The sequence below is a fragment of the Oryza glaberrima genome, chromosome 2, assembly GCF_000147395.1.
Source record: "Oryza glaberrima chromosome 2, OglaRS2, whole genome shotgun sequence".
In the NCBI taxonomy this organism is placed as follows: Eukaryota; Viridiplantae; Streptophyta; class Magnoliopsida; order Poales; family Poaceae; genus Oryza; species Oryza glaberrima.
In genome coordinates this window covers 24,399,750-24,415,589 of record NC_068327.1, presented here as the reverse complement: position 1 = coordinate 24,415,589, position 15,840 = coordinate 24,399,750, and the positions used below count along the sequence as shown (strand labels likewise).

General features: G+C 48.7%; 1 protein-coding gene and 1 pseudogene across 1 annotated transcript; one reads left to right on the top strand and one right to left on the bottom strand.

Annotated features, from left to right (window-relative positions):
• Nucleotides 1-6,826: 6,826 nt before the first annotated feature.
• Nucleotides 6,827-7,826, top strand: LOC127763628 (uncharacterized). The gene has a single exon (XM_052288392.1). The coding sequence runs from the start codon at nucleotides 6,988-6,990 to the stop codon at nucleotides 7,498-7,500; it is 513 nt and encodes a 170-aa protein (XP_052144352.1). The 5' UTR covers nucleotides 6,827-6,987; the 3' UTR covers nucleotides 7,501-7,826.
• Nucleotides 7,827-9,859: 2,033 nt separating this feature from the next.
• On the bottom strand, nucleotides 9,860-12,371 carry LOC127764380 (uncharacterized; annotated as a pseudogene).
• Between the last annotated feature and the right edge of the window lie 3,469 nt (nucleotides 12,372-15,840).

Sequence of the window (15,840 nt, the reverse complement as noted above, 5' to 3'; positions counted from 1 at the left end):
CTTCACACATTGGTGTCCCTCAGCCGTTCACCATATCCGATATACAGGGCTCCCCCACTTATATCTTAGGTCCTTTGCCCTTCCACAACCAATGTGGGACTATTCAACAATCTTCCCCTTCACACATTGGTGTCCCCAAAAGCTAGCCATTGAGGTGAGGATGTGGGACTATTCAACAATCTCCCCCTTCACACATTGGTGTCCCTCAGCCCTTCACCATATACGGGCCCCCACCGGCCTACGATTCATCAGGTATACGGGCCCTGCAGGCACCCACGGTCCATCAGGCCTTCACACGTGTCCATCGGACCAGAGATGTTAACCTAGTCTGGCTCTGATACCAATTATAGAATCGTAAAGGGCCTTTCTCACCCCAAAAGCTAGCCATTGAGGTGAGGGGCTCCCCCACTTATATCTTAGGTCCTTTGTTTTTTCACAACCAATATGAGACTATTCAATAGTATCTTCTCAGTTGTTCACAGTTCACTGCTGAATTTTTATTGCATGCCAAATGCATGTTTGATTTCTTCTGCTGTGCATAACTGAGCACACTGGCGTGCAAGCGAAATTCAGCAGCACATCGTTGTGTCGATTAGCCTAAGCGTAATATGGTAGAAACAGGTATAAGTAGCCTAATCTTTTAGAAATCTTATCCTGTACAGCCATTTATATACACTATACGTACTTGTCCACCAATGGAGATGCTCGGAAACTTTATTGCTAACAATAATAACAAAGACAGCGAATCGTTTCGTGGGCAGACAACGGGCTGTAGCTACTTACAAATTGAGATTCTTATCACCAGGCTCGATTAGTTGCAACCTACAAGCTGTAAGAGGTGACAGCATTAGCTGTCGTAGCTCGTCTTCTCCCACAAAGGAAATCTCCAGAAATTTCTGGCCAAAATCTTCAGGGTCTCTCTCTGTCCCAAGGACCAGCTGTGAAGAGAGTTAGAGACAGACACCAAACCCCAACAAAAGCCATGCATTATGATCCATGAACAAAAATAGCGTTGCAGAGAGCATATTCTTCATGGCCAACTTCTCATTACTGGTTGTCTCTCCATGAATTGTGAACTTGCTCTCCACTAGCTCCTAGCTAGCTAGCTGTACATAATTATGCATTTCTCTTCCCTGTACATGATTAAGTGGCCTGCGTCGTCGTCCTTCTCTCTAAAACACTCTTCCGGTTACCACAACTCATCCCTCTGCCGAGTCGCTTTCTGTGAGGAAAGACGCCCGCGAAAGCAAGACAGGGAGAGGCGCAGAACGTTCTCCTGTCTGCCGGAGTATATTTCTAAGGAGATCACATCCTGTTGCTGCCCTTTTCTCCGTTTCTTTTTCGCTTCGGATTCACGTTTTTTGTTTCCTCTCGAGATGCGCGACGTAAGTGTTATTTCCATGCGTCCATGTCGTAGGACGCGTGGGTGAACGGTGGCCTTCAGATCGCCGTGGCCGGCCAATCCGGCGCTGCCACCTACGCTCATCTGTGGCTGGCAAGAGCCGGGCGGCCCAGGTCACGGTCGCTGGTGGGCTGGTGGCCCCGGTCTCCCAATCATTCTGAGTTTCTGACGATGCGTCGCCGCAACTGTGCTAGAAACGCAGGACAAGAGATAAATAGGAGACAAATATACTCCTCACTCACCATGCTGTATGCAACCCACAGGATTCGTCTGCGTTGTGAATTTTGTGATGGTGTGTTGTACTGATTGATTGAACCGTTAAGCTGCGGCTGTGTGACTGTGTGAGCATGTGGGGCGGTGTTCGAAAAGGACGGCGAGCCAATGGCATTCCACAGGTGGATTCATATGATTCTCGTCTCCTCTCGAGAGGAGGCGCCTGAGCCAGCGAAGTTTTAAGCCCCATCGTTTCGCCAAACGGTATATCTGCAAATGAAAAATACTTTGATAAAAAAAACCCTCAAAATCGGCTTTAAATTTAAGGTTGAAAAATTAAATTTTAGCAGATAAGTATAAATATAAACGAAAAGATAAGGTTATTTGTTCATCTGAGATCAAATTAATCCGTAGATTGGTGTGCAGTATCATACTAGACTGATTACTAGTAGTTGACAAGTGGTACTTCTTTCGCAGGTCAACTTGGTTTTCCTTCCACCGAATAATAGCAAGTTTAATAGTATAGCCAACTACTGACTTCAAATCGTCTATAGTTAATCTAATAGCAAATTCATACAATAGTTACTATACTACAGAATTTATACATGATCCCACATGTCATGCACACATGCATTTTAGAGACCGTGCTGTAACTGGCTACAAATCTGTAGTCCGATGCTTTTCTCTCTCCTCTTTTATCTGCTCGAAATGTGTTTATCGTTAGCTTATAGTCTGCTATTGTACCTGCTTTAATAGGGTTGGTGTTATTGTAGTCTGGAACTCTTTCCAGGGACGAGGCTACAAAGTCCATGTAACGTGATATTGCGATAAAATTGAACATCCTGAACATAATGAATTTAGGCTGTACAACAGAGAAAAGTTCTTACGGCCCAGCCGAACAAACTGGGTTCGCCCCTCTTTAGCACACCACAAGTCCTATACTAGTAGTAATAGCCCATAAGAGCAAATGGTTCACTTCAGGTCCTTCATCTTGTCATGGAGTTTTAAAATCATCCCTATACCAGAATACCAGATAAACACACCCCTAATGTTGCAAAAACGGTTCATATTGGGTACCAAGGTAGTATTGCTTCTAGTTTTGACTGACGTAGCGGCTGAGTCCGCGTGGGATCCATGTAGGCCCCATATGTCAGCATCCCAATTTCTTCCACTTCTCCCCTCTCTTCCTATCTCAATCCAGGGCTAGGGGGCGGCGATTGGTGAGGATAATGGTGGCGGTCGATGAGGGGAAGCTCAATGGCGATGGCCAGCAACCAGTAGGGAGAAGAGTGGGGGCCAGCCGCTTGATCCAGATCTATACTTGTGCCCGAGTCGTCTACATTGCCTAGCGTGCTTCCCTCCCCATGGCCTTGCTGTCGCTACTCATCCGACTCGACCGCTTACATGTCTCTGCCTAGTGCATGTCCTCCACTCTCCACCAAAGCCTCGATCATCCTCTCTCCCACGACGATGAAGCGTTGCGTCGGCTCCGGCCACGGTTGGGCTGCCTTGTACGATGGCGAGGTTGCCAGCCTCGTGAATGCCCTCACGACAAGGAGATCCTCTTCCATTGTTCCCCCATAAAAAATGTTGTGTTCGTGTGAACCCAACGCCGAGCAGCTTCACTGTGGTGGCCATCGCCGGGGCACTCCACAAAGGAAGAGATCTCTGGTCGCTGAGACCATGACTACGAATGAGGTCGTTGCAGTGCATAGGACTGTGGAGCGGTGGTGGTGACGAGGGTTGAACCATGATATCAGATATATCGTGTCTCTCAATATTTCCCTAGGACCTCACGTACTCTGGTTTTGTTAGCTAAGAGACACGATATATAAGCTATTATGGTTCTAGGACGTGATCTAAACTTGACGACAAAATAAGAGACCTAAATAAGGAATAAGTTCACTTTGTGACCCTCAAAAGTGATCGAAATCTAATTCGTGACCCTAAACCACAAAACCAGATATCTCGACCCCCAAACTCTTAAAACCGGTGCAATTTGACTTTCTTGGTGGTTTTGAAGGGCGGTTTTGCTGACGTGGCGCCTACATGGTGGTATTGACCGAGTCTCCTTTACACGTGGCATTGACGTGGCGTTTAGTTGGCATTTGGAATTAAAAAATATGTGTGGGACCCATTTGCTATTGACACATAAAAGAAAATTGTGGGACCCACGTGTCCCTTCACTCTCCCCTCACTCCGGTTCCTTCTCCCTCCTCGTCGCTCCCTCTCTCTCTCACCCGCGGAGGGCGGCGAGGGCCTGAGCGGCGGTGAGCGGAGACGGCAGCAAGCGGCGGAGGCGCGGGCGTGGCGCGGCGGCCTGCGAGTGGTGGGGACACGGGAGTGGTGGCGGCAGGCACTGGAGCGGCGACGGCGGCGGCACCCGAGAATAGCTCCCCCGGCTCCTTGCCGCGGAGAAGGGTCGACGCGGAGGAGGAAAGCAAACGCCCTGACGACATGCAACTGGGGCGAACCATCCGATACCCCCGTTCAAAAACGCGACACCACATGGAGCTCCGGCGGCGAGCGTCGTCGTCGACGACGATCCGACGCTGCTCACGTCGTCGACGTTCGCGAACCACGTCGTGCGGCGACCTGGGAATCGAACTACGGCAGAGCTCGACGATGTTGTCTATCAGCGCCCGAACCTCCTCCCTATCTTGCTCGGTGTACTCCTCCCAGCTCTTCATCCCAACCTCGTTTATGAGGATGTTGTAGTACAAGCACTGCATCAGCCTGGCATAATGGATGAGAATGCGATGAGCGCCCAAGCGTGTGAGCTTGATGTACCTATCCTCGCACAATGAATTCAGGCCGCAATTGTCTCTCAGAAGCAACATGGTCCTCCTGTGTAGCCACCGTTTGACATCGATCTGGACCATGTACCACCACGACCGCCGCCGCGGCCGCCTCCGCTCCTGGAGATCTGCTACTGCTTGTTTGTCTTGCCCCTCCATGTTTGGTCCCTGCAACTGGAGATCTGCTGCTGCTTATTTTTGTCTTGCCGCTGCCCGCCGTCCTCCTGCTAGAACGCCTGGTCGCTGTCGGCGGGGAGGCGGTGGAGCTCAGCCCGGGCGCCGCAGCCGCCGCCGCTCCAGTGCCTGCGCCGCCACTCCCGCGTCTCCTCCGCTCGCAGACCGCCGCGCCACGCCCGCGCCTCCGCCGCTCCGGCCCTCGCCGCCCGCCACCCGCCGCGGGAGAGAGAGAGGGAGCGGCGAGAAGGGAGAAGGAACTAGAGGGAGGGGGGAGAGAGAAGGGACACATGGGTCTAACAATCTTTTATGTGTCAATGACAAATGGGTCCCACGTATATTTTTTAATTCTAAATACCTCTTAAACGCTACGTCAACGCCACGTGTAAAGGAGACCCAGTCAATACCGCCACATCAGCAAAACCTCCCTTCAAAACCGCCAAGGGGGTTAAATTGCACCGGTTTTAAGAGTTTGAGGGTCAAGATATCGGGTTTTATGATTTAGGGTGGATTAAATTTCGATCACTTTTGAGGATCACTAAGTGAACTTATTCCCCTAAATAAACTTATTGCCCCATGATACCATGTCGACCAATACGCGGCCGGATTGGGCTGGCCATAGCCCATATCATCAATAGATCAAACGGCCTACTTGGAAAGGTTCTTGAGCCTCTGGCCCATAGCCTGTTTGTACTACTTCTTCGACAACTCTCGCGCGTTCAAGCTGTTGCTTCTTTTGCGCGTTGAGCCGCTGAGGAAGTTTCCCGTTATCTCTGCTCTGCTTGCTCGAGTCTTCGCCTCGACGCAGCCCTGCATCCTATCGCGAGTTCGCGACAGCGTCACTGCGTCAGTAATTCACATCAGACGACCAACTGGCTCATCAGCATCACGTGCTGCTGCCGCAACCACAACGTTCCGACGGCTCCGGCGCACGTGGGGTCCCAAGGGAAATTTCGAGGAATTGAGGCCACCGCCAGGCCCGCACGCTCGCATGTCGGCACGTATCATGTCCAGCGCAAAACGGCACGAGCAGATATAGATACAGGGCCACAGGCCGCAGCTCATCTCCTCCTCGATCTCGTCTGGCTGCCGCTGCGGCAATGCCACTATTGCCAGCCACCACGGATGCATCCATACATGGATCGCCCCATCGCCGCCAAACGGGATGGCCAGCTCGCTGTTTCGTCGGACCGCTACACGATCTGTCCGATCGAGCTAATCCGCCTGCGCCCCGCCGCGGATACAGGCGCGAGCAGGGCGAGCCCACGTGGCCGCTCCCGCCTAGCCACTCCGGCGGCGACACGTACGTACGCCGACACCCGCGTGCCGACTGGGTCTCCTACGACGGTGCATATGTTGCTCCCCGCGCCGAAAGCGACGGTGAGGCGGATGCGCAGCTGCGGCCGCGCGCGTACGTGTCCTTCCTGGGGACATTGCCAGCCTTAATTGTATAATGCGATTACCTTATCCTCGCTAATTAGATGGATAAACTTCGTTTATCGCGTCCCAGAAGAATGCTGGTTCAGTGGTACTCCCTGCTGGTCTTAAGAGTAAAAAAACAACCATACTGTCTCGTGCTGCTCGTCTAACCTACAGGCGCACCTAGCAATAGCATAGCTAGCACCGCCCTTGTCTCTGCCAGAATCAAATGGTCTTGTTCGGATATGCAGCACATCGTATACTCCAAAATATTTTGCCTCAAAACCAGATAACCGGATCTACCTGGCTTCTTGTCTCTTCTATACGTGGTGAGCTCAGGTAGCTAGTGTAGTTAGCTGGAGAGGAAAAACTCTCCGTTACGAGCAGCTTGGCTAGAGAGACCAACTCGCGATGAAACTCCCCCAAATCAGTGTTGCTGGTTACGGATAAGCCTCTCTTTTCCAACATCGCTAAATCGTTGATGGACTCACTTATCCAAAACAAAAAGACACCGGGCCCACTACGTTTCCAACTGGCCAATCGCAGCTCGCCAGCAGGCGTTGCCCCCACAAAACCCAAACGTAGCCACAGCCTCAAGTCCGGATACGGAGGATACGTACGTGACACGTCGGAAACCTTACGGCCTCCGATCCCCGGGCCCCACCCGCAGCGAGACAGTCGTAGATGTTGTAGGTGTCGTCCACGTAGCAAATACATAACTGTACACGGGCGAGCCAGGGGTACAAGGGTCAATCCATATACGGCCTTATCCACTCCTACCGCTTTCTGCTCTCGTCCCTCCGGCTCCTATAAAATCCCGACGAAACCACCGCCGCGCAACCTCTTCCACTTCCCTTCCCTCTCTTCTTTTGCCGCGCTCCCAGATTCTCCGGTCGCCACGACTGCCTCGTGAACAATCTGCATCGCTCCGCGATTCGTGTTGGTTCTTTTTTTTGTTTCTTGGCATTCACGGCGGCGGCAATGGCGAGGAGCACGCGGTCGGCGGCGACGGAGCAAGCGTACAGCCGGTTCGCGCCGACGGCGGCGTCGTCGCGCGGCCGTGGCGTAGGTGGCGGCAACGGTTTCGACGAGTTCGACGAGTCGGACATCTGGGGATCGTTCGAGCCGGCCGCGGAGGTAGCCGAGTCACCCCGGGCGGCACGTCATCAGGTGCCGGCCGCCCGGCCGCCGGGGCGGAAGGCGGCGGCGGCGGCGTCGAAGCCGGCGGCGCACGGGTCGCTGCCGGTGAACATACCGGACTGGTCCAAGATCCTGGGCGACGAGTACAGGGGGCACCACGCCGGCGACTGGGAGGCGGACGACGTGGACGACGACGACATCGACGCGGCGTCGGCCGTGGCGGTGCTGCCGCCGCACGAGCTGGCGTGGCGCCGCCGCGCCGCGTCGCTGTCGGTGCACGAGGACGGGATGGGGATCGGCCGGACGCTCAAGGTCCGCGACGCGGTGTGGAAGAAGACCGGGTTCCAGGCCTGACACTTTAGCTTTTGCACGTCACCTCCATCCATCGAGCTGTTTTGTTTGAACGAACAGAGGATAGATTAATTTAACTCTCTCGAGTGCTATTGGTAGTTGGTGTTTTTTTTAGCAGCACTTAACTGCACAAGTGTTTCGTGCTTTTGCCCTTCTCTTTTTTTGGGCTTTTTTCTTTTCTTTTCTTAATTTTCTCGGCACATTCAGGAGAGGATCAGAAGAGGTAGTAGTCAGGTAGAGGAATTAGTGCTAGCTGCTTGTTGTTGATTCATCGTGACATGTACTATTTCTCGAGAGAATGAAGATGATAAGCACGACATTTTTGTTTAGTATTACTGTCATTTTCATTTGTGTACTGTAAAATTTTTTACTACGATTAAGAGTAATTAAAGGCAATTGTTACTGCTCGTCGTACACGCGCAGTAAAAGCGATTTGTCATGGAGCAGATTAATGCATGAATTCTCCTCAAAGCTGCTGACTGCTTGTCCTTATCTGGATCAGCAGTTCAGAGCGGATATAATTGGTGGCCAACCTTTTTTTTTCTCCCTTTGTGCCAACTGCAACATCCCGAGTCCAATTCTACAGCGGAGTGAAGGCATATGCCATCCGTTGCCGCTGGCATATGCGCCAACCGGTTTGGTTGAAACAACATCCTGCGATAGGGTGATACGAGTAGCAAGGAGAGTTTGCACGGCGACCACAACTGCAAAGTCGCACCAATGGTAGTAGTAGCACCGGAGACCGGGAGACGAGTTTTCAAGGGAAAAATGATGCAAAGGCTACGCCTACAAGCAATGCCGCGTCATTTCCCATTCACCAGTGATATCCTTGTTAGTACTTTCTTTTAGCCAAGATTTGTGTCCATTAATTGGATGCTTCGATTCATTTGGGTTATTACGCCACGTACTAGTACGTACCCAGCGCACATTGGAAAACCAGAAAAATACTTGTAATCGTCTGATCGAGCACAGCAAAAAAGCTCCGAAATCCCGGCGAAAGCATCTGCACAAGAAATACACTGAGGCCACGACCACGAGGTCGCACCAATGATAGAACTTTACTGGGAGGACCACACGATTGGAATCATATGCAACGTGTACAGCAGACGATACTCTCGCCAGTCACCAGTGCAAGCTATGCTGCATCAGTCTCCGATCTCCATCGTCTACCACTGGACCTTGTGTTCATCCAGTCAAATATTATTGTCACAAGGTTTATATACAAGCAATAGCGAGATTACACAATAGGCCTACTCTCGCAGTTAAGAGGTCTCTAAGCTATGCTGTCCCCGCGAAGCATCAAGCCTCCTTGATTTTCGCTAGGTCCTGTTTATTTCTCCAACAAGAGTTGGATGAAGATAAAAATTTCCGTTGCACGCTTTTCAAACTATGAAACAACGTGTTTTATGCGAAAACTTTCTATATAAAAGTTCCTCTAAAATATCATATTAATCTATTTTTTAACTTTGTAATAATTAAAACTCAATCAATCATATGTTAATACCACCTCGTTTTGCGTAAAAAAACCTAATCTTTATCTTCAGGAGTAAAGAACACCACCTAAGACGGTAGGCATCAGGGCATGGATGCAATTCGTTAGAAGACTTCTGTTTCGCTTCTTCTAAATTTTAGCTGGCCTGAGGGATGAGCGACCGTAGTGAGTTTTTGGGATCCGTTTTGTCTATGCTAGACCTATCCTCTATGTTTTCATTGTCGATGGTGTTCCACTAGTTCGTTTGCAGGTCGACTTGCATCCATGTCGCTATTGCTCCCAATATTCTCTTTTGTGACTATCTAGTGCGTGAGGTGGTGAACAGTCGTCTCGTCACCTAACTGGCATAAAGGATAGAGTCTTGGTTCTACCACTCTCCTTCTTTATCAATGAAAAGAGGCAGTTCTCCTACCCCTCACCCGCTGGCCGGCTTGGCTCGATTTGATATAGGTGCCGATTTTTTTAAAAAACCCGACACCTATAATATATTTAAGGTGCTTTTTTTAAAAAAAAATCGACACCTATAGTTAAAAAAATTGGCACCTATAGTTGCATAAATATACCGATTTAATGTATTTTCAACCCACTGAAGAGGGAAAAACACTATAGATGCCAGTTTTAGCTATTTTGGCACCTATAGTGCCGATCTCTATGTGCTTTTTTATGGTGATTCTCCTCCAATCCCCCAATTGCTTGTCGTCTCTCGTCTCTACGATGTTAGAGGATGTCATAGCTGACTTATCGAGACTAGGACAAACCGATGCACGTTTATCCTAAGAGCATCCCTGCCGAGTGTTCATTCGGCGACATCTACCCATTCCCTATGGTGACTAAGTCTTTGGATGCCGTCGTAAGTTGCACATAACGTGTTTAAGGTGTCGCGGCGCGATTCTATATCAACAAACATATCTAGTTTCAACAGCGGGAGAACTAAGAAACATTGGGGAAAAAAATGTTAGAATGATTCATCTTCTTGTGCAAAATCCTGAAATGTTGGGGGTAACTATTGAGTATTGAAGTCCTGATCGATAGTACTAGGTCGCATTGCACTCGTACATCCAGTTGTTCTCATTGGAACAGCTTCAGTCGAATCGAGCTCCTTCAGGAAACCCCTGATGGTCTTCTCGAGCTCTTCGCGGTCCATTTTCTTAGACGAGCTCGGGGCGACCGCCTTTTCTTTTTCAGAGTTCTGCAGGTAGCAGAAGCAGATCCCTGCTTAATCAGTTACTAATTCAAATCCAAATACTTTTAAGCTACACGGCGTTGGAGAAGCTCTGCTTGTACACATTGTGATGCTACAGAACGGAAGTGACAAATCTAAAATCTTACCGTTCACCCTGAACCAGAATGGCTGGTTTCTTCTGAAGAAAAGAACGACCACAAGAAATACGGGTATACGCACGAGAATTACAGTAATTCATACCTTTGATCGCTTCTGCCTCTTCTTTGGTTCATTCTTTGCGTCCAGCTTTTCTATCAGCTGCCGGCTCTGCGTTGCGCGCACAGGGAGAAGGAGAGAGTCAATGATCGATGCAAAAGTGCGACATCTGTAGTTATCTAGTGCGGTCCAGCATCACAGTTAGGCAATTGCAGAGAACAACGATAGCTTACCTGCTTAACAATTGCCATGTAGTCTTGCCGGCACTTGGCTTGCCTCATCTCGACCTCGTCTGACATTTGAAATGGTGAGCTACCACTGCAAATTTGCAATTCAACTACTTTCTGCTATGAACTTATAGCGTGTACTGTTCCGTGCTCATTAGCTATGCTTCGGTGCTTCTTATAGAAGATTTTCAGTGCATCATTTCTTAACGAAACAGATAAGACACGCACACACACTATGTCATTCTTAATGGCGAGACTATATTACTAGCACTTATGATCAAATGCAGACTTGCTGATTTAGGTCGTTTCACATTCAGTAAGGGAAGGCACAGTTTCCTCGCAGCCGCGGGAGCGCGTCGCCGCGTGAAGGTTCTTAAAAGAGAGAAGCCTTTTCGGCCCAAAAGAGGGTAACAAATGGGCGATGAACTGTTGAAACGCTGCGCTAAGAAATCCTTGCTCTGTGCCGAACTTTATCTAGCTTTTGCGAGTCGCCGGAGGAACAACGGAGGATTGGTCGGTTACAAAAGGAAGAGTGTGGGAGAAAGATATGCCTGATACTCCAGACTTTGACGGGAATTCTGCCATCTTTTGTTACCTCTTTTCAGTAGGAGAGGCTTCACTACCATGATCGGTTAGTTAGAGATGATAAGTCATAGAAAAATAAAAGAAGAAATTAAAAATAATTTATGAGTAAATATTCTATTTGGTTTAGAAACGCCTAGAAAATATATTATGATAAAAGAGCCCTACAATAAAACCAAGTTAACAAATAAACGCGTAGTGTGGCGTTGGCACACAAGACAAAACTTTATGATTGGCTAAAATTTATATTACCAAACTAGTACTCCTACGTGATAGAGGCTAGAATTTATACTTTTGTATTAAAAAGATAAATATGTGACAGTTATATATATAACAGACCAGCTCCTCATTTGGTAGGGCTAATAACAGAGTGAATTCTGATGAAAACAAGCGTTCTCTAAAACTTATTTAGCCATAATCGTGCTCTACTAGGTCATAAGGCAACGAGCTATCATGACAGCAATTGCCACGAAAAGCCTATATGCATAGTTGTTCATGGTGCAAAAATCACCATGGATAGCCCGCTTCCTCTCGAATGCTATACAAATTTAAATATTTATTGTTTTTCCCATTCATATTCTTTCCCCTTTTAGAAATCTTCAATCAAAACTTTCTACTTTAGACTTTGAACACAAATCTATAAAACTTTCTACTCTTAATATCAAAGCTTTTTGCCAAATATTATTGAAACTTTCTTAAAAAAAAAGTTTTATGTTCAAAACATTACCTTTCACATAACCATTCCTTCGAATTAAGAAATTTCATCTCAATACATTAAAAAAAATCTTGTTGACTTTAAACTTTCAAGTCAAATCTCTAAAAGTTTCTACAAGAATTTTCAATAGAAGTGCAATTTGCAAAAGCCGATGAAAGAGGGTATATATCTCACCTGCGGGTAGATCTGAAGAAGAAAAATGTGCACAACGATGACCTTGTGTCGTATCGTTGGGGACGAGGCACGGGTTGGTGGCTGAGGACTGAGGAGGAAGAAAGGGATACCAATGTCTCGCCAAGGAAGAGGAAGCAGTGAACCTCAAGCTCACTATTGTCTCGCCAAAGTGGTGGAAGAGGAGGGAGGAGGCACGGTAAGTTCACCAGCATCTTGCTGGGGAGAAGAAATAAGGGAAGAGGAAGCAAAAAGGGAAAAGTATAGCCAATAATTGCCTCTGTGTCATCATGTGAAGGTCCAAGAAGGAAAACCATTATTGGATAAGGTTTTCACTGCCTATCATGTCAATGAACGTCTGCTAATTAGACTCTTGTATAGCCATGTAATCATTAGCAAGTTAGGGCCATGTAATCAGTAGCAAGTTAGGGAAATAACGTTAGGGTAAAGTGTTGCATGAGATTACACTAGGATGTGATATTGGACTATTAGTATAAGAACAATCACATGGATTATACAAAAGGAGTGTGTGGTAATTACTTAATGGTAGTGATGCATATCTCATATCAATGATATGGTGAAAGAGGAGGGGGAAGACTAGTTGGAATTATGTGGGACAAAAGCCCATATTGTGAAAAATATTTTCTACAAAATCTCATAGGCCAATCGTATGAAAGGGTTGCATGTGAAATTTACAACCACCTTGCTAGGTCCTTACCAATAGAGAAATCCATGTGCGTGTCTGGTCCAGTTTGTCCACCATGGCTCATTTTCAACTACAATCAGGCACTCTGCAACTCTATGTCATTGCCAACATCCAATACCTGTTACGACATCTACTGCAAACCCGATCAGCATCGAGAAGAGGGATGGTGACCTTGATCTCAAGCACCACCTAGCTCAAACTAGGCAAGAGGAAACTGGGGACATTGGTCATTAGAGATGCATTGGATCTGGTGGCCCAAGATCCTACTACCCATCACATGCAGATAAGCCCGCCACCAAGCACCTATAGTCTTCCGTTGCTGTCAAAGTAGAGGAGGTGCAATACGGTGACCATCGAAGGGATGAGCCTCGAGGTGCAATGTGGTGACCATCAAACGTGAAGAGAAGAAAGTCGCTTAGCCTGAGAAGACGCCTAGTGGTTTGGCGACTATCGACAACAATGGTGATGGCACGATGTGAGGAGTGTATGGGAAGGAGGGGACATAAGAGTGAGTTACTGAGATACGAGGGAGTTATTAAGGTTACGTTGGCTACGGATGTGCTGCTAGTTTGCTTTTACCATCATTTTTTTTGTTTTTTCCAGTTTGGCCAACCAAGACAGATGTATTAAATTCGGTTAGTTATAATCAGTGACCGTTTTTTTTTCTCGGTTAGTTTGGTCTCAGACTGGATCTTTCAATTTTTATATCAAATTTGCCCTTTCCTAGTGTTGTGCTTGCTCAAAATAATTAGAGCGAATTCTTTCGGCTGTCTCAGGCTCTCGTGTCGGTATACAGGCTCTCGTGTATAAAAGCTGAAATGCACCGGTCATCACATCTCATACTTCGGTCGGTTCTGGGCAGGCTGAATCCTCCAATCGGAGAGGTGTGCTCGCGTGTTTGGTTTGACTGGTTTTGCACATCCACGAATAGCCGGCCAGTCGAGTCGGAAACCCAGTTTGACACGGTTTCCGATCCCACTCGCCAAACCGACTCCATCACCGAACCGACTTTCTTGTGGTAAATAAAAGCACACCAATCTCGCTCGCACCACGCCGAAACGCACGTCTCGTCGTCTTCATCATCGTCGCCCCGCGATTCCCGTGTTGCTTTCGAAGGTCGGAGGAGGAGAAGAGGAAGAGGAAGAAGAAGAAGAAGAAGGGAGCGGAGATGATCGAGGTGGTGCTCAACGACCGGCTGGGGAAGAAGGTGCGCGTCAAGTGCAACGAGGACGACACCATCGGCGACCTGAAGAAGCTGGTGGCGGCGCAGACGGGGACGCGCGCCGAGAAGATCCGCATCCAGAAGTGGTACAACATCTACAAGGACCACATCACCCTCGCCGACTACGAGATCCACGACGGGATGGGCCTCGAGCTCTACTACGACTAGCCGACCTGCCTGCCTGCCTGCCTTCGAGTATGGCCGATCGAATCGATCTTTAATTATGATGAATAATTCCGTCAGGGTTTGTGTGTCTTAGAACATCTTCTGGATATGATTTGGCTTGGTGTTTGTGTGAACGATGTTTCATACTAATAGAACGCTACTGTGAGCCGAATCACGTTGATTTGGGGGTGAATTTTTTGTTGCTTCCTGTTTCCTCGTTGGTGCTTATATATCTATACATATCAATCCGTGCCTTAGATCGGAAGATTGGTCGATCTCCTGTTGCAAATTGAGATCCCCCGATGCACTTTGTAGCGGATTATATGTAGGGCGAGAATTTTCGTGGGGGATTTGCATCGTTCTGTGCGGGTTCTTGATCTGAATTTGCAGAGTATGCAAATGGGGAAAGCGAAACTATTGTAGACGACGACCAAAAAGAAAGGATTCTCTGAAGTTATCTGTCTCCGGCCCATGAATTATCAGCGCAGGATGGCATAAGTTCACTCTCTATCCCTCTACTTTCCGTCCAGTTTGTTGACATCCCTTATCTCCAATACAGAAATCTCAATAATCCCTAAACTATATAGAACAATGCAATTTAAGTCTAATAGCAGTATAGATGTCTAGTTTCATTTACATGGTATCCTAGTCAGCAAAAAAGAAAAGAAACATATGTGTGGCCCACATGTCAGCCACCCTCTTCTCTCTTCTCTTTATTTCCCAAGCCTAATGGGAGAGGGAGGCGGCTAGCGGAAGAAGGGGGGATTGGCGGAAGAAGTGGGGATTGACGGGCGACGAGCCTAGGAGGGAGGGGGTGAGGCGGCCGGAGAGAGAGGGGGGAGAGGCAGCTGGCGTGCCTGAGAGGGAGGGGGAGGTGGACGACGAGAGGGGTTGCTAAGTGCGAGGGCACCACCGACATCGAGTCGTTCGACCTGGCGCACATGTCATGGAGGCATGAGTTATATGTCGTCGTCTTGACGGCGTCGTCATGAGAGAAGAGGAACACGAGGTCCTCATCATGCTCCTGCTGCGAGAGACAAGCACAACAGAGCGCAACTCCTTCCCGTCAAGCCACTGCATGACACGGTCGGCCTTCGAGCCTGCACCGATGTCGCCGGAGTCCACGAGTAGCAGGCCGCAGGGGATTATCTCCTTACCGACGAGCTTGGACTCCCGGGCCGTCTCTCTCCTTCCCCATCTCCCGTCGGCACCTCCCCATCCCTCCTAGGCCTGCCAGTCGCAGGGGATTATCCCCTTGCCGGCGGGCTTGGACTTGTCGACTGCCTCACCCTCCATCCCAAGCCTGCCGACCGCCTCCACCCTCCACCTCCCCTCCCCCCGGCTTTGCCGCCTCTCCCTCCCTCCAAGGCCTACCAGTCACCTTCCCTTTTCTCTGGTCGACCGCCTCTACCTCCCTCATCTCTGGCCGCCCGCCTCTCCCCGCACTCTCCGGCCAGCTGCCTCCCATTGTCCCCATTGCCACAAGGAAGGCGTATGATGCTTTTCCTAATTATGTACAAAGAGTACAGAATTAGGAAAAAAAACAAGAAAGAAGAGGACGGCTATCATTGTGGGGCTCACATACTTTTTTTATTCTTTTGCTAATTAGGATGTCACATCAGCGAAACCAGACATCTATACTACTATGAGACCTAAATTGCACAGTTTTATATAGGTTAGGGGTA